Consider the following 20,111-nt stretch of genomic DNA (forward strand, 5'->3'; position numbering starts at 1 on the left):
GCGTTTCGTTTTGTTTTCAATCCTGACACTTATTTTCAGATCCGACATCATTTTCATACATCTATCGTTATACTTGCATTTATATCCCGCATTGGTTCATCATCATCTTTTTTTATTTCATAACGTACATCATCAATTATTTATCTACTCTCGACCTTGAATCCAATTGCAAGGCCATCCTTGTATTTCCAAGATTGTTTCTTGAATCACCATAGATGAATAGGACGTAGGGGTGGGCAGAGCCGTGGTGGTCACGTGCAGCAGTTTTTCTGTTACAGCTGTCGACTACCTAGGTATCACATTGAACACCTCAAATTAATTGAAAGTATGTTTATCCTGTCCTCTCCTTATATAGATAGGTAAAAACACATGTATAAATCTTGCAAGCCTGAGAACAATGGCAGCCACGGCCCGCGGATGAAACTGCGTCATGTCGGTTTACTTTGGGAGAAGTCAGCCTGCGGGGGACCCACCACGAAACCGACCGCCGAACATCAAAACAACCTTGACGCTTACAACTACTTTTCTCTCTCACTCACTAACGAATGAGCCCCCCTATCTCGACAACAGTACTGCTATTGACTGTGTGGACCCGTACACCTCATAGACATGCATGTACTGACTGTCTATGGCAAATGATTGCTCCATCCCCTCAGATGCAGTCGTTCTAGTTGGGCATACATCTCACTGAACAGTCACCACCACGATGGATATCGGCGACCCCCATGCCGGGGCTGACTTCGAATCAGAGAATGAAGGGTTCTCTCCAGACGGCACACCGAAGAAACCTAGGGAGCTGCCTGCCGACTTACCGACATCGCTGGACGACCGGAGACGAGCGCCAGAGTACGCGGTTGAAACGGAGATGTATGACGGATGGCAAGGTGGGCACTATCCCTGTTGCTGCTAGAGAATTTCGGATTAGGAAGGAAATTTACTGGTTCCTATTGCTTTCTAGGTCAATCGCAATACTTGACGACGCCGATTACCGCGAAACCACTATCCTTCAGCCTTGCGCTCGACGACCACTCTCATGACGAAGAACACGAATTACGTGCACGCTATGCGCAGCCCTTCTACGAGCGTGAGGACGACGATACCACTGCGCGACTAGAAGATAGCGATGCCAGGTTGTTAGAAATGCTTGCGGCGCAAGCGGCACATCGCGAGATGGACTCACTCGGAACTGACGATGACGATATCGCGTTAGACGACAAATTGTCCGAGGAGGAGAAGAAGAGTATACTCCAAAAAAGTCTCAATATGGCTGCAAGTAACGGCGATGTCGACCGAGTGCGGAAACTGGTTAATGGCCATGCTCACCAATATGTGGATGTGAATAAACCAGATGAAGAGGGGGCGGTACCTCTGATATATGCAAGCTGTTTTGTGAGTGTCAAGATTATCGGCGTTGCGTACGATCGCTAATTGAGATTGCCGCAGGGCCACCAAGAAGTTGTCTCCGCGCTCCTTGACGCTGGAGCGTTCGTCGATAAGCAGGATCGTAATCAATGGAGTGCATTGATGTGGGCTATGACAAATCGACATAAAACTATCGCAAAAGTTCTACTGGACCATGGCGCTTCACCTGACATCAAGTCTTCTTCTGGTGGAACAGCTCTCGATTTCCTGCAGCCCGGAACGGACATTTCGCAATATCTGCATGACAATGGATATAATATAGGGCCTGTCGGAATTGAAGACGATTTTTATGATTCGGGATTCAGCCACGGTCGTTTCGAGGAGGAGATGGCTCAGAACGAAATGAAACGCCGAATGATGATGGAAGAAAGTGCGCTGAATTTGGAGGTTGACTTATCAAGTCTAGGCCTTGATGAGAAGATTGAGGTAAATTTAATTTCAAGCTAGTGATAAGTACTGGGATTGACACATAGTGAATAGGAACCCGATGATTTTGAAGACGACCAACAGGAATTCGTTTGGGACAAGTGTTTGAATGACCAGATGTTTGTCTTTCAAGACAATGAGCTGGAAAAGATACTGAATATAATAATCACAAACATGACACCACAACGGTCACCTTCACAGAAACCAGTACCGGCGAATCTTCTTTTTCTAAGCGCACGATATGCGCATTACCATGCCAGCCCCGAGCTATTGGCGCAACTTTTGATGTCTGCGACAGACAAAATCAACGATGTGGTGGAGCGACATCAGTGGGATATGACAATTTTGGCATTTTGGATATCGAATGCGACTTTGCTCCTGCACTATCTGAAAAAGGATCCAGGTCTGATGATGTCAACGGTAGAATTTCAGCTACATCTGGCGGAGTTGATCAATGAAATTTTCATTCTGATCATCCGGGACGCGGAACGTCGAATGAATCGTGTCCTAGATCAGGCCATGCTTGACCATGAGACAATACCGGGATTAAGCGACGTTACATTCCAGAATGAATGGAAACTCTTCAAATCAAAACCCAAACCAAAAGTTGAGCCTCCCGAGAAACGATTCCGTCCACCATCACCTAAGCGGCGAGCACAGGTGTCGCCTCGAAATATCACCTCGCTACTCTCCTCCACAGTCTTCGTCTTAGACTTGTACGATGTGCATTCGATAATCACGTCACAAATTATCTCCCAATTACTCTACTGGCTTGGTGCGGAACTATTCAATCGCATCATGCTCACGAAGAAATACCTCGCCCGTACGAAAGCAATGCAAATCCGCATGAATATATCGGCGCTAGAAGAGTGGGCGCGGAACAATAACAGGAAGCCAGAGCATTATGAAAATGGCTCAACGACTACTACAGGCGACACAACCGTAGATTCTGCAAGGAAACATCTTGGGCCTGTAATTCAACTGCTACAATGGCTACAGTGCTTTTCATCATTGGGCGACGACCATGAAGCTCTAATCACAACACTGTTACAGTTACAACAACTTACTCCCAACCAACTTCTCCAGGCTGTGAGGTCCTATCGCGCAGAGGTTGGAGAGAAGGGACTGAGCAAGAACGCTACAAAGTTCTTGGTCAGTTTACAACATGACCCAGATCTCTTATACCGCGAGCACGTGAAGCTACAGAAGCTTGCCATTGCGGCGAGCACTCAGCCATCCCCATCTCCAGATGATGGCAACAAACCCACCTCTCTTCCGCCATCAAGCCCCACCAAAACTGAGCATCCAGAGACACCCCAAACACCCACCATCGCCACAGCGCCCGACCAGGACCATGACGAACAAACCAACGGCCCCTCAACCCCCCGAAGCAGCGTCTTTCTAAACTCACCCATCATGTCGTCCCCCAGCTACCATTTCTCCTCTTCTGCACCGGACAGCTACCTCCTCGACCCATCCATGACACTTCCCTTCATACTACCCACAAGCACCGACATGCTGATCAGCTACGGTGCTGGGTTTGGCGGGACGAATAAGGAAAGAGCCAGGAAGTATATTCCGACTGTGCCTACGGAGGTGTTGAGCCGGTTTGATAGGGTGTGATTACTTACTTTCCAACCACCTGATGATGTTGTATGTCATAAAAATCAAAGATATCCAGATAAATAGCTTATAATAAGAGCATAAGAATCGATTCAAAATTTAATTTATTCATTAGACCATCCGTAGATGGCCCACATACTACCTAGTATATATATAAACCTCCATTTTGAATTCCGAACCAGCCATCCTTCCTTTGCTTTACTCCTTGCAAAGGGACCAATTCCAAACGTGATGAATCTAAAACATGGCGCCAAACCGGTTCCTGCCGAGCGATAATGTTCATGTGGTATATAACAGCAAAGTGTATGTAGTAAGTATGTTCAATAAGAGAATGGAATGGAACGGGAAGAGAATAGGTATGAATGAATAAGTTGGTAGATCGGACATAACGATTATTAAGAGAGGGTAAAATGTTGGCCATCGGTGACAGCGACAAAGGTATGTGCTCCATGTAACTGCAGGTGCCGAATTCTGTCAAGGTTATCGTCCTGGCGGCTGTCCCGGCGGTGCATCCGAGCTCGTTCTCCTTGAACTCGGCTGTATAGGATTTAGAATTGATTCGCGTCCCGGGCGAAAACGCGAAAAATTGTCCGAGTCAGATTCAGAGTGCTCTTGTCGAGAGCCATGGCTTAGATCGCTCTGTCGACGAAAATGGCTTGCACCCTGTCCCATTCGCGCCGTGGAGCCACGACGCGGTGACGCATGCGAAAACGCTGGTGAGGGTTGTTCCTGTTGCGATGCGGGCGGCGGAGGCGGTGGGTGTGATCCGACAGCTTTTCGTTTTCGTCCGGGGGAGGCATGAGCCTCGCCCTGACCATGAGGTCGCGAAGATGATTCTTGCCGTCCCCTAGTGGACGGTGTACTTGGTTGAGATTGGCTCGGCGGAACCCAGTGATGGAAATAAATAGACGGAGACTGAGTGGGTTGCGTCTCGGGCTTGGTTGTAGCTGGAGGGGGAGCAGAAGCAGACACGGGCACATAGGAAGGAGCCGCGCCAGGTTGAGGTTGAGTAGTAGCTATATTATGCGATGAATGCGAAAATTGTATTTCACTTGTATTTAGACGTGGCATGGCCGACTGCTGAGGCTGTGAGTCTCCGAAGGAGTGCAACCGAGCCGGCTGTAGTGACCCACGATAGAGTTGTGTCTGAGTTGGTGACGCAGGCAMATGCTGTGGTGGGGATGTGTTTCGCACTGGCGCTGGCTGAGATGCGTAAGGATTCGGTGGGATGGCCCTATTATTATCTCGGCGAACGTCCAGTGGGAGGGACTGTGACAGATCTGTGCCGGGGGGCGGAAGACGAGGATTTATCTGAGTGGACACAACCTGTTGCTGGACCGTATGTGCACGATGTTGTTGCTGCCATGAATGCGCTTGTTGTATACTCGAATCAATCTGCTGAGCCACATCTGGTGACATGCTGAGATTCCCCCCGCCAATCCCCACAAATATCAAAGGCACCATCTGAGGGGGAACACCCGCTTGGAATGCATCGCGTAGCATACTTTGCTCAATCCGTCGTTGTTCCAGCTTCAACGTTTCTTGACGGGTGCGCTCCTCTTCCTGCCGTCTCCGATCTTCCTCCGCTTTGGTGCGCAGCCATTGTCGCATGGAGTCTTCCGAATAGTACGCTGGGTCCAGCGTAGGGAGTTGGCCTTGTGATCCTACAGCCGGCATGGGCGATTCCGCGGGGCGAGTCATCGCAGATGGAGGGGGGAGCTCTCTCCTCGGATGATTGTCCATTTCTGGATCTGGATCTCGAGATTGTTTCGAAGACGAAGCGGAAGGAGCAGAACTGGCACGGAAGGTTGTCCAAGGGGAACGGCGAGAGGGAACAGCCTGTCGGACGCTAGAGTATTCATGAGGGCCGTTCGTTCCGTTCTGCGGGAGAGGCTTTAGTGTGAGCAACATAGCATAGAAAGACTATCGATCATATGCTTTGTGGCATATTAAAGAACACGGGAGGAGACAGGCGGGAAGGAGTCGCATCGACTGTCCATAAGCAGAGCTATCAAGGAAGCAATAGGCATGTGGACTGCTCATGACGAACAGCAGACACAGCTTGTGGGAAGACCATGATGAAAAATGAAAAGGGGAGAACGAGGGAATAAAAATAGGAAAAAGCACGTAAGTTGTGTAAGTTACAGCCACATCTCCGGAGGATCGTGACATTTTCATTGAAGGAGAGCCTGAGGCGATGACGACAATCTAGGCGCAAGCGCGGGACTGGCGCGGGCTCCACGACCAACGGAAAATGGTATGAACCCCGGAAGGGAAAGTAGCGGGTCCAGCGCGAGGCTAGTCTTGCCGCCAAGACCGCAGCTTGACGCCGATTCGGGGGGTTCGGGGGGGGAGCTAGGACAAAACGGGCAGGAGAGGGTTGGACGGGTCGAGAATTACCTTTTTAGGGTTAGGGCACGCGGCACAAGCTAGACCGTTTCAGGTCGCTGGGATGGCCGGTGCGTGCAGAAGAAGAAATTTGAGAAAGTAGTGCCAGAAAATGAAACTGTAGCCGGAGAGCGGAGACAAGTCGAAGTCAAAGTGGATGGCGTTTCGGGTTGGCCAGATTTGCTGACGCCGAAGGTCAATCGACAAAAAAAAACGATGTTGTAATGAAGAATGAATGAATGAATGAATGACAATCCCCTGGACTGAGATGTGGTCAAAAGTACACGCACAAGTCGAAATTATATGTGCGCGAAAGCGGTCCTGCAGCTAAGGTTGGTCGCAATGGACATCGAAAAACGATTTCGCAGTCTTCGATTGAGCGTGAATGTATAGCAGAGAGAAGAGAAAATCCCCCGGGTCCGTCAAGGAATGTATAGGGAAGACAAGAGAATCAGAGCAGAAGAAACAAAGGAGTGAACAAATAGACACAAGGGTCCATTCAATGGAGCAAAGAAATGAAAAAGGGAGAAGGAAAAAGTAAACCCAAGATAAACTCGAAGAGGAAGAGAAAAGGTAGAAAAAAAAAGGAAAGCGAGAAGAAGCAGACAAGAAAACGGCAACTAGCTAGTATGGGCTGGCTACGTAGTAGGTAATTAACTAAGTAAGTAACTTACGTGCTACGTACATAATTTAGTCGACTAGTTAGCTACTTCAGGTGTCTTGATTAATCAGAATCAGAGCTGTTTTGTGTCCCTCTTGGCCTAATCCGGAAATGGGATAAAGAGCAGCTCGCACGGACAATTTTCCACGCAGCGCAGAATCTTCCAAGTTCCAAGGTTTAACGATGGGCTGCCGCTAGGTCTACATGTGGCTAGAATGGCGTTCCGTCAGCAATGAATTTTTCGGAAATGAATGTTTAAGTTGGAATTATGAAGGCCCTCGTAGAGCTCCCGTCAGTTCTTCGGGAGTGTGAAAGGTAGAAAGGAATGTTACATTTCCGACTTGGAACAATTAGAGATTCAACTTAATATTCACTTTGTATCGTTGGGCGGTCTCATTTGCTCTTTTATAATTTCAGTGCGGTCCAGTCCAAACCTTTCGGGTTTTGATATTCGTCATTTCTTTCGAAGTTTATGCATAGCTTGAAACCCGAAACGAACGGTTGGTCAAGATACCAGGATAAGGACTCTAAGAGTCAGAAGCAGCCAGGTGGATATGTCAAGCACTGGCCTTCGGGTAGCAAGCAGCGTTTCCTCAAGCAGCTAGTGCCACAGCTCTCCATGCAAGTGCATGCATGATGGGCATATTTAAACGATATACGTATCAGAGATCAGATTCCGAGATTGCATACCATCAGTCCGACGGGATGCATTTCGGACGCATTGATTCATCCAAGTGTGATGGCATCTGAAGTATTCAGGCCTGAGATAGAGAGCTCGTACTGACAAAAGGACAGAAAAACAGAAAGAAGTCCGAAGAGCTGAGAGCCTGAGGCCATGTGGCTGACAGGTTAATCTTAAGGGCCACCATAGTGGGTCTCTTTCAGCCAATGAAATATAGCTCGGCGCCACTGTGCACGGACGCCAAGATGTTCATTAACAGTGTTAAGCGGGTGCCACGATGAGTCGATGCCGTTTCGGTAATAGCCAAACCTTGAGCTCCCAATCTGCGCGGACGGGAAAGACGGCAATGCAACCTTTAGCGTGCTGTTGCCAATCAAAAAAAAGCGCTGACATGCGGGCCTCCATCTTACCCCACTTATCTTTAATTAATGCCTTCTGATTGGCCAGCTCCTATCTGTGTATTTGTCGTTGCGGACCAATCATACTGTTACCTCCAAAGTGAATAATCGCCTCGGAGTGGGATTATTCACCGAAAGAGATGGCATATACCAGGCATATACACATAGAAAAGGCATCATCGTATCAGATGTCCGGATTTAGTCGGAGCTTGCCTAATTGCACGCGGGTAGTCGAGTTAGCCGAGCACATATACCGTCAAGATTAATATCGACTGCTGTTTACGGCATGGAAATAGACGAAGCGAGTCTTCATCAAGATGGACAGGTCTAGAAGGATATCCACCCTTGTAAATCCCAATATGGCTACGCAAGTACGGTACTACGTAGTTGTACAACATTGCCGTACATAAATCTTTCTATAATCCGGATAGTGTCCACTGTGCCTGTATTGCAGGATGTACTTACCGTCGCACAGCAAGTATCAAACGCACCCGAACACGAGCTGGCGACTAGAATGGGATCAAATCTTGCCAGGCCCCTTTCAATGTTCACAGACTCGTCAACTTTGCATCCCTTGGTCCATAACCGAGTCACGGATGTCCCTGCAATTTTCGCTTCCTTTCCTTTTAGTCATGGTGAAACAAGCCTAACAGGGCCCTGGAGCCCGCCCTTGCCCCTTTGGGGCTTAACGGGCGGCTAACAGCGTTAGAGGCAATTTAGGGCTTGAACGTAATTTCCAGGGACGGAGTACATTTTGCTTAGCAGCAACGCTCGAACCATAGCATATGTGATTAGGTCTTAAATTGACAATTTGGGTGCATAATCACAAACGTTCGGCTCGTGAAAAGGCAAACTAGGTTTGGCTCTCAAAATCAATGTCCGGATAGATAATTGTCCGGACAGATGATTTCCCTATTAGGGAAAGGGCAGCTTTTGAGCGTTGCGCCATAACCCTTAATGATAAAATACGATTAGGGTTGAACTAACTACATAGTAAAGCGTCAAAATCCCACAGCAGCCTGTTCCGACGGTGCCCCATTTACATCTTCCATCATTCGAAAGCACTGTTCGCTTTCAATCTCATTCACCGATAGATTCATATGCGACTTTCGAAGTCGAGGATGCATTAACTGCATATGAATTTTTGAGACGGTAAACGAGCACCATGAGCTTCATGCTGGAGCTCAAATATCCTGTTTCGTCCCATCCACAAAGTATTTCGCTATTGATATCAATCAAGTTTCTGAATTTCAAAATTAGTCACTTATAAGTGGACAATAAAGCAGTATAGTCTATGCTTATGTACACAGCAACATTCAAAAGGCTTTATCAGGCAAGATTACATGCAGACGCGCCCTTATAAGGGTATATATGGGAAAGACAAAGGAAACAGCGATTGTAGTAATACAGCTGGATATTCAATGTGCAGGGAAAAGAACAAATGCAAAAATCAATCGCAGAATTCAATGATCGCTACCCCGGCTACTGTTCGACCTCGATATGAAACCCACTCTTGTCGTAACAGGCGATATCCTTGTCTCGACTTCTACATCTGGCAAGACGGGTGGCTCATCGTTGTTCCTTGCTTCAATCATTGAGGTCTCAGCTTTGGGTACCCTAACGCTGCGCCATTCCATAAGCAAGGTCGAGACGAAGGCGATACCGGCCATCGGAATAGCTGCAATAAAGACCTTTTGTAAAGCATTGTTGTACACGCTGAGTAGAATCGGAAGTTGATCTGCTGGAACAGTAGATCGGAATTGTGTGGCACCACTTGAGAGAACGGCTGCAATATCAATACCGGGCAATTCATTGGCTTGACTGGCTTGACGAAACTCGTTGGCCAGAATGCTATTACCAATTGAGACGAAGACTGCGCCTCCTAAGCTCTGGAAACACGTCACAGCCGCAGTTGCTATCGGAATATGCTCAAGTGGAAGCACAGTCTGCACTGCAGTGAAGCTTTGCTGAATCGCCATTCCAACACCGGCAGCCACAAGACAAACAAAACCAGCCCATGTGGCTGTACTAGTTGTTGGTTGAAGTGTGCTAATCAAGCCAGAGCCGGCTGTGGTAATTGCGCAACCGATAATAGCTGGAGGAGTAAAGTAGCCGACTCTGGTAATGAATATACCAGTCAATAAACTGAAGACGGAATTTGGAAGAACATAAGTCAGCATATCAACTCCGGAGCTTTCAGTGGATGTCCCTTGGATAGCCTGGAACCATATGGGCAGAAAGTAGCCATGGAGAATCAGAACAGCGTAGATGAAAAACGCGAGTAGACAGGCTGCCCCGACTGTTCTTCTGAGGATAATTTTTGGTACAATCAGAGCTTTGTCTTGGCGGTACCATGTCCAAGCAAGAAAGATAAGGAGTGTGACGCCAAAACCACACAAGAGGCCAATGATCAATGAGCTTGACCATGCGTGGCCGGTTGTGTTGTATTCAAGCGCAAGGAAGAGCATAGTAAAGGATATCAGGATAAGCGCACTGCCGGGAAGATCGATTTGAGTCATTCGCTGTAGGTACCCGACTCGAGTAGAAACGCCGGTGACACTTTTGAAAAAAAGGAACACAACAATTAATGTCACGCTGGCTACTGGTAGGTTGAAATAGAAACTGCAATATAATCAGCATTATTTCATCCGAGAAACGAAGCTTATTCGAATACTAGATTCGTACTTACCACCAACGCCATGTAACCTTGCCAGTAAAGACACCCCCAAGGACTGGGCCAGCAGCAGCTCCGGCTCCGTACCTGATAGCGTTTTAGTGGAATAATCTTAACATGAGAATAACTGAACTTACATCATTCCGATAGACGCAGTGTATATAGGACGTTTTTGTAACGGTACAGTGAAAGCAACGACCACAAACGCACCAGTAAGGATMCCTGCGCTCCCCCAGCCAGCAATAGCCCTGCCGATAATCAAGGTTGTCGAGTTTGGAGCGACAGCACAGATCAAACTACCTATCTCGAAAATAGCGACGGAATGAAGAAACGTCCATTTGACATCGAAGAGTGTATAAATCCGGCCATATGTCGGCTGCAAAGCACAGGCCGTGACGAGATAAGCCGAACCGTACCAGCCAACTGATGATGTTGAGCCAAATTCGTTGGTGATGGCCGGAATAGCCTGCATGTGTCAATACATCTTAAGATAGGTTTGGATAAGGAGCAGGTTACGTACCGTTGTGATGATGGTCCGATCGAGCGAAACGAGCAATACCGACAGACACAGACCCGTGATCAGTAAAATCAATACAGGTTGACTTGGATACACTGGCTTGTCGTTGCTGGTATTTTCATCTTCGTGCTGTGGCCGCGTTTGTGTCTTTTGAGTATTATTGTCATTGTTATTCGTCTCTTGCTTCGTGCCCCGAGAGTCTTCCTGTTTGATAACAACGTCTTGCATCACCGGCACTTCTTTTATTTCAACAATTTGAGGGACTTCTTCAAAATCATCCTCAAACTTAGAATCTCGCTTTGATTCTTCTGTTTTTTCTTCCTTCTCTTCTGATACTGTATGTTCTTCCAGGGCATCTGCGAAGCGCTCCTCTTCCAAGGTACTGTCCTCCTCTTGAGTCTCCATCACAGGTGACAACGTGAGTGAAGAAGTTGGCTCCTCGGGGAGTCCGTTAACGGGTGGTTGGTCTAGTTGCATATTTGTCCTTCTATTTTAGGTTCCATAAGCGTCGGAAAGAGACGGATTAAACTCGAGTAGGATCTGGATTGTGTATTGGTAGTTGTAATAGTTTGAGCTGAGAACCCAAGCATATGACGAAAGTTTTGACCCTGAAGAAGCTCTCCGATCGTTAACGTCAATAGATGGTAGGGGATTGTAAGGAGGTTTGCCCCATTCTAAGAGTCCCACTACTTGCTAGTAGGAGTTGGAGTCTCTTAATTAGAGATGCATTGCTAGACTTTGCCGATTTTTCTCAGAGCGCACCCTTCGTGGCACCCTTCATGGCGTAGAGACTCCTTTCCACATTACATGACCTGGGGACATTAGACATAAGCGGTGTGACGCCAGGGATTTGCATAGACACATGTCTATTTGATTTGTTTTTGCCTTTTTCGTCAATTGGCGCTTGAACGTTGACTGGGGGACTGCCAGTATACAGGAGTTGCATGAATACGAGGATATCAGCACTCAGATACACGGTCAGGCTCCCCTTTGGCGGTGATAAAACATATCTGTGCCTTGCACGGGATGTATAATAAACATGACAGCTGTGCCCGCCAAGCACTGCACGAATCAATAGTGAGTGGGTTATTGGCAGGGAGCTGTAAGCCCTAATATGACACGGTAGTGAAAGTCCCTAGAGACGGGTGTCTATCGATCCCCCTCGCATCGGCCGAGATTAGGGTCGGTCAATGTGGGGCGCCCCACCTGGAGCCAGATCGCAACATACACTGTACTGTATTGTGCTGATACTCGTAATTACATTACGATATTGTTATCATTACATCTTCATTTGACCCGGATCAACCCTGCAGGAACAAGGTCATTATTATATGAGCCTACATTTCACACTCTTCCTGAGTGCCTAATACAATCACTGTTTGAGTATATCTAGACCAGGGTATTGTGAAAAATGCAAGTCTACTGTGCTATTATCTATGCTCCAAATTAGTACTAAGCCATGGCAACTCATTGGGCATGTTGATGTCCATTGTATTCTAATGCATTCTACAATGTGACTCTACATGCAAGGATATGCATAGTATAATAGACAATGATTGAGGACTATCCCAGAGCGGGTCTTTACGCACAGCGGAGAAGGCTCTGACTTCTTCATGACAAACAGCGGCGATTTCCGCCAGAAGGAGCTATCCAATCTGCAGCAGCGATTGAAGTACATGAGTCAAAGAATCTTACCTATAAGCCATCGTAATTAAGATATCCGGAGCTAGTCATCGGGCGTATTCCGAGGGATAAAGGGCTCAGTCCTAGGTCATCGATACGCGGCCCGATTAGGGATTGGAATACCACGAAGTAATTGAGTAATTGGCCCTAGATATCCCTCTTTGTCCATTTCTACCCAACCATTTAACTACGATATTGTTGAAAACCGGTATCACGTCATTTATGAAAGATCTGGGCCGTCCTTGTGTTCTGTGTCTCCTTTTGCTTGTATCCTAGACGCGACTTAAGCTGCATAAAGCATCTCGGATGGCTGGATGTTCAACTTCGACAAGATACAATCTTTTGCTTGGAGATAACATAAGTGATTGTTCAGCAAGATGGCACCAACTACAGAGCCTTTGGATCTCGTCAACTTCTGGCTCTCTTTGACCTGGTCATTGGTGTGGAAAATTCTGGTGACCTTTCTGGTGTTGAAGAACTTCAAGAATTTTCCATTCGCATGGCATGTGAGTATTGGAACCATAATCTATTGTCGATTTTGACAGACAGGCCCTGATTATGATATAGATTCGTCTTCTCCGTGGATATCGCTGGCTTCTGCGCTCAAATCGGTCAAAAGATGGTCCTTCACCTGCCCAGCTCTTTCAACCTTTGATTCTGTCTTCCGGAAATGCGCTCTGCGAGTTGGACTACAATGGCCATAGTACGTTTATACAACCTCAAGACTGTGCTTTTATCGACACTAACGCTCTGAGCCAGAATCCAACAGCACATACTTTGCCGATCTCGACATTGCGCGCGCTCACCTGATGTGCACCCTCTTCTCAAGCGGTGTGGACTACGCTCGAAACGCACCACGCAGAACCGGTATTCTCGGTGTATCTGATGATCTGATCGGTCTAGCCCTTGGCGCAGTCAGTTGTACATTTCGCAAGGAAGTGAAGCCTTTTCAAAGCTACGAAATATGGACGCGAGTTTTATCCTGGGACGAAAAATGGATATACACCGTTACACACTTCGTGCGAAAGGACACTGTGCGACCACGTAGCTTTACGCTTCTACCTCAAGGATACAGTTCTCGACAGGGCAAACTCAACGATTTGACTCGAAAGGAAGACGCTATATTCGCCTCTGCTTTGAGCAAATGTGTGTGGAAGAAGGGACGTCGAACTGTTTCACCTGAAATTATGCTCCAGGTCTCTGGACTTTTGCCCCCACGACCTGGTCAGGAAGATTTCGTGGCTAGTCTCCGCGACGAACCATTAGGAAAGCTCACAGTCACCAAGCAGTTTGAAGAGTACTACGATCTCCCATTCAAGTTGGTCGCCAAGATGGAGGATGCATGGGATGCACTCAAGGCGCACTTCTCTACGGAAATCGAAGATGTCGCTGAAGAGGGTCGAATCCGAAGCGGAAAGCCACCCCATCCCATCCGAAACAACCAGCAGCAACAGCAACCCCGCGAAGAATGGACATGGGAGAGAGTGGATCAGGAGCGTCGACGTGGTATGGAGATTGCCAGGAGTCTGGCTGACATGGATCGGTTGCACGGCGAGTTCACCGCTGACACTGATGCGTTGGCTATGCGCCGTGACCTGTGGTAGACAGTTTAATCATACATTTGGGCTGGAACATTAATCTTTTGTGGAATTTTCCCTACATCCTCCCATATACAGCGCTAGATAGCTCGTACTTACTTGACTAGATACATAACTAATTCATATCGCTACATATAATGCACACTGACTCGAACACCAATGCTACCAGCATTTTAGTGTAAATCCGTTTTTCAGTTATTTCCGCTCTTGTTGTTACAAGTTCTCCTTTTCTAGATTCCATGTTTTTTTTTTTTTCTTTTTCATTAGATAGTACATCAACTTATCATCAATGTAGCCATATTCCCGAAAGGAAGTAGGGCTTGGCACCTGATTCACCGATGGATAGAACCAATGAGTCAAATGCCCAACAGCTTACTCTTCTACACCAGGGCCTATACATGTGATTGATACATTGACCCAGAAGGTACGCCTATGTTGTCAATATGCAATCTATCTCGAGACAAAAAAACGCCCCTCTCGAATGCCTAGATCAATGCATCTTCTATATGCATGCTCACACTCAGTCGAGATATACATATCAGGCACTACTGACAGCGTGGCTGTTACACTTCCATTGTGTAATTCCTCGTACCCATGTTCTACGCGAATAGTAGCTAAAAGCATCTAAATACGAATAGGCAACATACATGCCACGTCGAACTGTTGGTACCATCGATGGGTTCGAAAATGTGATATCTCCGAATCATCCTTATCAGTGCTCCACTGCTTAGACTGGCTCTATTCTAATATACTGAGCAGAAAAATATGATCCATTTTCGTGCTTTGGTTCCTCTCCTAATTTGAATTTGGAGATGCAGACCGCTCATCGATGCAACGCATGACTTGATGACTGAAAATGAGGCGGATAGAGGCTTTAGATAATCAGGTGCAAAGAGACACAATGGGAAAAGATAGAGCTTGATGCAAATTGATTAAGATTATTGGTTAAGAATATGTGATTTAGACTTTTCTTGATACAACATTGGCAGCGGCAACAAGAATCAGGAATAGCTCTGTGCATGAAATAAATGATTAGAGAGCACGATTTGCTCAAGGAACCCCTCTAATAAACCAAGCGCCGAAGTGAGAACGCTACATGGTTAAGAACCCACAATGCAGATACCTCGTCATCAATCACGGGAGACAGCCCATTGGCCCTTGCTAGATTGAACAGAATCCATAGTAGCGGTTCCAAATCGGCTACGGGCTGATTTCAAGGTTTCTGCGGCGCGTCCGGTTGCGGTGACAGCTTGATCTTTCTTGAATGGAACTGCTTTGCGGCCACGAGCGCTGGGTTTCCGATAGGTTGCAATGTAGAAGGAGATGAAGAGAAGGAGGTATGAGCTGAGGGTAAGACAGCCAGTAACCGCTGCGACTAATTCGCCCTCACAGCGTCCAACATGCAGACCATCAAGACCCCACTCGTCGGCATAGAAGTCCCATGTAGCAAAGTAAACGAAGCCTACTAGTATCAGCAAGAAGCCCTAATTGGCAGAAAGGAATTGAATTACCAAGATCGAGGACGAATTGGATAATCTGAAGACGAGTGATCCACTCCTTCCAGCCTACACGAATACCACGAGCGCTCTGGAAGTAGTACCAGTACATAACAACATGGACGGTCAAGTTTAGCGTGATGGGGACCCAGGATACAGGGGTTCGTCCAACCAGTTGCGTCCAGCAGAGAAAGGCTGTGGCTCCATGGTGATATGTATGTAGGAAAGCTATCACCGATTATTAGACGTGGTATACTATATCCTCAGATCTTGAATCAACTTACTGAGTGGTTTCTTCTTCAGCACAAGAAATACAGTGTCCAGCAGCTCGACGTATTTGGTGAGGTAGTTCAACTACGTTCTGTTAATGAGCTTCCAAGGACGCTGGTTTGTATGCACTTACGTAATAGAGGACAACCAATTTGTCAGTCCAACCGGGGGTACTGCAGATACACTTGTAAAGGCCGTTGTTCCAAAGTGAAGGAATAAGCTGTTCAAGAAAGAGAACAAGTAACGCCCCGCTCACGACAGTCAATATTAAGTTGTGAATCTTGAAGAGGGCGGACAACTTGAAAGGTTCTCGGTTTTTCATCCACTGGTAGCCGGTGAAGATTGTAAGGTAATAAAAAGCAATCATGGTACCGGTTTCCTTGAAAGTGCTCATGGGTGTTTTCTCTTGTGTGAAACGGAATTCATCCGCAGGGTAACCCATAATCGCACTCCATGCTTGGTCAAAGAGAGACCATGGCGAGGTCTTGAGAAGGACCGGACCCAAGATGGCGTCAATCCTGGTTGTCGACATGTTGACGAGGTCTTATGTGCAATGAATAAAGATAGCTGTTATAGGAAATAAGACGTCGATAATTCTATCACACGGCTTAGGGCTGCAAAGCCAGTGCAATGTTCCCGATCTTCTGCTTGAACACAGCCGTCAGCTTTCGTATATAGACAGTGGAAATTCAAGCGAACGGGACACTTCAGATAAACGGAAGATCGAAAAATCTCGGACAGCAAACGATAGGATATATAGATGCTCATGCGAGTGCAAAGGCCATGGACAATCAGGGGCATGATGGACGAAGTGGACAATTACCGCAATGAAGCCCTTGACGACCCACTCTGGCACTTGCGTAAAAGTGTACAGTGCTCGCTAGTGTTATCCCAGTTGACGCGTCCAGTCCAACAGCGATTGCGCCTGGTGCAATTCGAATAACCTTGCAGGAAAGTACAGCAAGGCCGTGGCGTAGACTAGACGAGAGAGATAAGAAATGAGATGTGGAGACGATCGGAGGCCAGGAGAGAAGGAATGATGTGGGAAGAGGGAAAAACACAACGGATCCCTGGGATAAGAATGAATCGGATCAATAGCGCGAGTCTCTAAGAACACTCCATGCAGCGGAGGGGTCTGAGATGCAGATAAAGATGCAGAGGTGGATGTAGGAGGAGAAGAAGAGGCAGAGGGGGAGAGAGTGGAAGTCAAGGGTCGAGGGAATTGTTGACGGCTTACAAGAGGAGTACATGCACCTTCCCTTTTGGTATTTGATTGGCTGTGCTTCCAGGAAAACAAGATTCGTTGCAACTGGAGGAAGGTGGTGACTGCGCAGGCCGCACTTTCCCTCCCAAAAGTGCCGAAGGCATGTCTCCAAATGCATGGCGTCATAGGCCGGTTCTCACCGACATACTTGAATATCGTCTGTATGTTTCTTTGTACTTGTGCGGGAATACACGTCAAAAAGGCCTGGTGTCGTGTCTCTGGCTGATGCAAGGATGCTCTGCACTAGGTGTTGTGATGGCCCTGTTTTCGATGTAGCAGGGCCGTGATTATCGTGGATACTGCCATTGTCAGCCACTATCTGTGCTAGCTTGAGGCATGGCTCAAAAGAGACTTCGATAGGCCCTGATATGCGCTAGGGCTGAGACCTGAATTGCCCAATGGTGCTTCTAGATCGGCAATCTGGGTGGAGAGTTCCCAATATGGAAAACCATCAACACGCCACACTTTCGGAAGTATGAAAAAGTGAAAAGGAGCAAACAAAGAGTGGAGCCTGAACCTAAAATGTGATCTGGCTCCGGCAAAGAAGTGGGCCTGAGTGGGTCTGTCAATCGACAGGGAAGGACAAGTGTTCTGTAATTCGCTGTAATTACCGGCACTGTATGCTTACAATACCACAGGTATCGTACGATGCACGGAGATGTCCCATGTACTCGCCTGTCAGATCCTTCCTACCTATCTCCTCTATACGTATCACTGCCTTACTGGACCTCTATATCGGAGTCAAATGTGATCGCTCCTCTGATAATGTCAACACTAAAAAAACTCTCAGAATCGGAACTTGCTGGGGTCCAATCAGCGATCAAGGGCTGTGAGACCCAAAAGGAGCGTGCATCATGATTGATTGTATTGGGAGATAGACGGAAGCAGTGTCCATATAGACACTGCACCCATGCAGGAGCCGCCCCCTTTTTGACTGCTTTTCACATGATGAACAGAGGACAGCTCAGCCAAATGGGGCGCGTAAGAATTGCTGTTTGCTGTTGAGAGTATATCTAACGACTGTGCTGCCCCCTGCTCTTTCGTGGGAGGTCGTGTGTGTTTGATTCGGAAATATTTGCCCATTCGTTTTTGTCTATCTTTGCTCAAGTCAATTGCATAATATGGCGACGCAGTCAACGAGCAGCGTGGCCCCGTTCAAGCCACGGTTTATGCCACTGATGCTTACCGCAACCCTGGCAGCAGGTGTTATCTCGAGAGCCTCATCGCTGAGCACCGCTGCCGCCCTTGTTTTGCTGTATGCCGTGACCATCCCCAGTTATGTGGTGTACTGGTCCTGGATATACCCTTACTATGTCTCACCACTTCGCCATGTGCCTACTGTGCCGGGAAATCCTCTCTATGGACAGGTGTTCGAGATCATCGAGAACGAAGTGGGAGTCTGCCAGCGTCAGTGGCACAAACAGTACGGACCAATCGTCCGGTATTTCTTCCCACTGGGCACTGAGCGCTTGTCCATTGCCGATGATGACGCCTTGAAGCAAATGACCGTCAAGAATCCATACAACTACCCGAAGCCCGTTGGTGCTCGCAAATGGATGACTCGTATTTTAGGCGAAGGCATTCTCCTAGCCGAAGGTAACGCCCATGTCCACCAGCGCAAGGCCTTGACCCCAGGCTTCTCCATCGGCTCAATCCGCACCCTCGCACCCATCTTCTGGCGCAAATCGTTCCTCATGGCTAGGCTCTGGGACGAAGAAATCAGTCGATCCAAGGACAAGAAGACGGGAACTTTTGAAGTTCTGGAATGGCTCAATCGGACAACACTCGATATCATTAGTGAAGCCGGCTTCGGTACCGATGTCAACTCTCTTGAGAACCCTGAAACTCCTTTGCGAGAAGCCTATCGCAAAGTCTTCGTTTTCGATTCTTTGTCTCGTTTGATGCATGGCCTCCAGACTCTTTTTCCCTTGACCAAGTACATCCCTGCAAAAATGAATCGGGATATGGAGGCTTCACGCTGTATCATCCTAGGTTCCGCCACCAAGATTATCAAGGAGAAGCAAGCAACCGCCAACCCTGCCGACAAAGATATCCTCTCTCTATTGGTTCGCGACAATCTCAAACTGCAAGCTGCAGGTGAAGCTGGGCTGAGCTTCGAGACGATGCGTGATCAGGTCATGACCTTCCTTGGTGCTGGTCACGATACGACCGCTACTGGTGTGACATGGACACTTCACCTTCTCTCAAAGCACCTCGGCATTCAGTCGAAATTGCGTGAGGAAATCCGGACTCACTACCCATTCCTGTTCGATCTTGATACACGTGAGGGTTATGATCTTTCCACTATTGATCCCGATCACCTACCTTACCTCGACAATGTATGCCGCGAATCACTCCGCTACATCCCTCCTATCCCAATGACTGTCCGTGAACTCGTCGACGATGACAAGCTTGGTGACTACGTTGTCCCCAAGGGTACTACTGTCCTGGTTTACTCCAACGCTATCAACCGTCTACCAGAGTACTGGGGTCCTACCGCAGATGACTTTGATCCTGACCGCTGGGACAGCCTCCCCGAATCATACACGACAAACGCGTTCATGACCTTCCTCCAGGGACCCCGTGGCTGTATTGGGCGCAAATTCGCCGAAACTGAAATGAAGATTCTTCTCTGTGTCTTGCTTAGCCAATTTACTTTTGCGCGTGATGAGTCTGTCCAGGATCCCGAGGAGCTGAAGATGTGGAGATTGGTCTTGAGGCCGAGAGATGGTGTTCAATTGAAGGTTACCAAATTATAGACTGTTGTCAAGGTATCCTCGGGAGACCTTCGTTTGATTATATGATCTTTCTGTTCCTACATTTTAATCTTAATACATAAAATGCCTTCGATTTTGATCAGATATGCGCTTACATACCCATTAGTTTCCTATTCTGTTCCCTCCACACGTTTCTGTGAACTCGTTCCGTCGATTCAAATCTCCTGGTGCTGAAAACGAATAGGCAATTTTTGATTCGACGAAAAGACATAGTTTTTATAAAATGGAAAGA

At 47.5% G+C, this 20,111-nt stretch overlaps 6 protein-coding genes across 6 annotated transcripts; 3 read left to right on the plus strand and 3 right to left on the minus strand.

Moving 5' to 3' along the window:
- Positions 1 to 706: 706 nt before the first annotated feature.
- BHQ10_001268 (uncharacterized protein) lies at positions 707 to 3,471 on the plus strand (the record flags this gene model as incomplete). Its single annotated transcript, XM_040873285.1, has 4 exons — positions 707 to 884; positions 959 to 1,389; positions 1,444 to 1,848; positions 1,903 to 3,471. 4 exons carry the CDS (start codon positions 707 to 709, stop codon positions 3,469 to 3,471), a joined length of 2,583 nt encoding a protein of 860 aa, XP_040729773.1.
- Positions 3,472 to 3,951: 480 nt separating this feature from the next.
- Positions 3,952 to 5,382, minus strand: BHQ10_001269 (uncharacterized protein; the record flags this gene model as incomplete). The annotated part of the gene is made up of 1 exon (XM_040873286.1): positions 3,952 to 5,382. One exon carries the CDS (start codon positions 5,380 to 5,382, stop codon positions 3,952 to 3,954), a length of 1,431 nt encoding a protein of 476 aa, XP_040729774.1.
- A 3,681-nt stretch (positions 5,383 to 9,063) lies between these two features.
- Positions 9,064 to 11,268, minus strand: BHQ10_001270 (uncharacterized protein; the record flags this gene model as incomplete). The annotated part of the gene is made up of 4 exons (XM_040873288.1): positions 9,064 to 10,222; positions 10,290 to 10,361; positions 10,412 to 10,740; positions 10,795 to 11,268. The coding sequence occupies 4 exons, from the start codon at positions 11,266 to 11,268 to the stop codon at positions 9,064 to 9,066; spliced, it is 2,034 nt and encodes a 677-aa protein (XP_040729775.1).
- A 1,583-nt stretch (positions 11,269 to 12,851) lies between these two features.
- BHQ10_001271 (uncharacterized protein) lies at positions 12,852 to 14,078 on the plus strand (the record flags this gene model as incomplete). The annotated part of the gene is made up of 3 exons (XM_040873289.1): positions 12,852 to 12,980; positions 13,042 to 13,177; positions 13,234 to 14,078. 3 exons carry the CDS (start codon positions 12,852 to 12,854, stop codon positions 14,076 to 14,078), a joined length of 1,110 nt encoding a protein of 369 aa, XP_040729776.1.
- Positions 14,079 to 15,202: 1,124 nt separating this feature from the next.
- Positions 15,203 to 16,370, minus strand: BHQ10_001272 (uncharacterized protein; the record flags this gene model as incomplete). The annotated part of the gene is made up of 4 exons (XM_040873290.1): positions 15,203 to 15,534; positions 15,584 to 15,796; positions 15,853 to 15,922; positions 15,972 to 16,370. The coding sequence occupies 4 exons, from the start codon at positions 16,368 to 16,370 to the stop codon at positions 15,203 to 15,205; spliced, it is 1,014 nt and encodes a 337-aa protein (XP_040729777.1).
- Positions 16,371 to 18,223: 1,853 nt separating this feature from the next.
- BHQ10_001273 (uncharacterized protein) lies at positions 18,224 to 19,861 on the plus strand (the record flags this gene model as incomplete). The annotated part of the gene is made up of 1 exon (XM_040873291.1): positions 18,224 to 19,861. The coding sequence occupies one exon, from the start codon at positions 18,224 to 18,226 to the stop codon at positions 19,859 to 19,861; it is 1,638 nt and encodes a 545-aa protein (XP_040729778.1).
- Positions 19,862 to 20,111: the final 250 nt, after the last annotated feature.

The sequence above is a fragment of the Talaromyces amestolkiae genome (genome assembly GCF_001896365.1).
Source record: "Talaromyces amestolkiae strain CIB chromosome Unknown scaffold1.1, whole genome shotgun sequence".
NCBI classification, from domain to species: Eukaryota; Fungi; Ascomycota; class Eurotiomycetes; order Eurotiales; family Trichocomaceae; genus Talaromyces; species Talaromyces amestolkiae.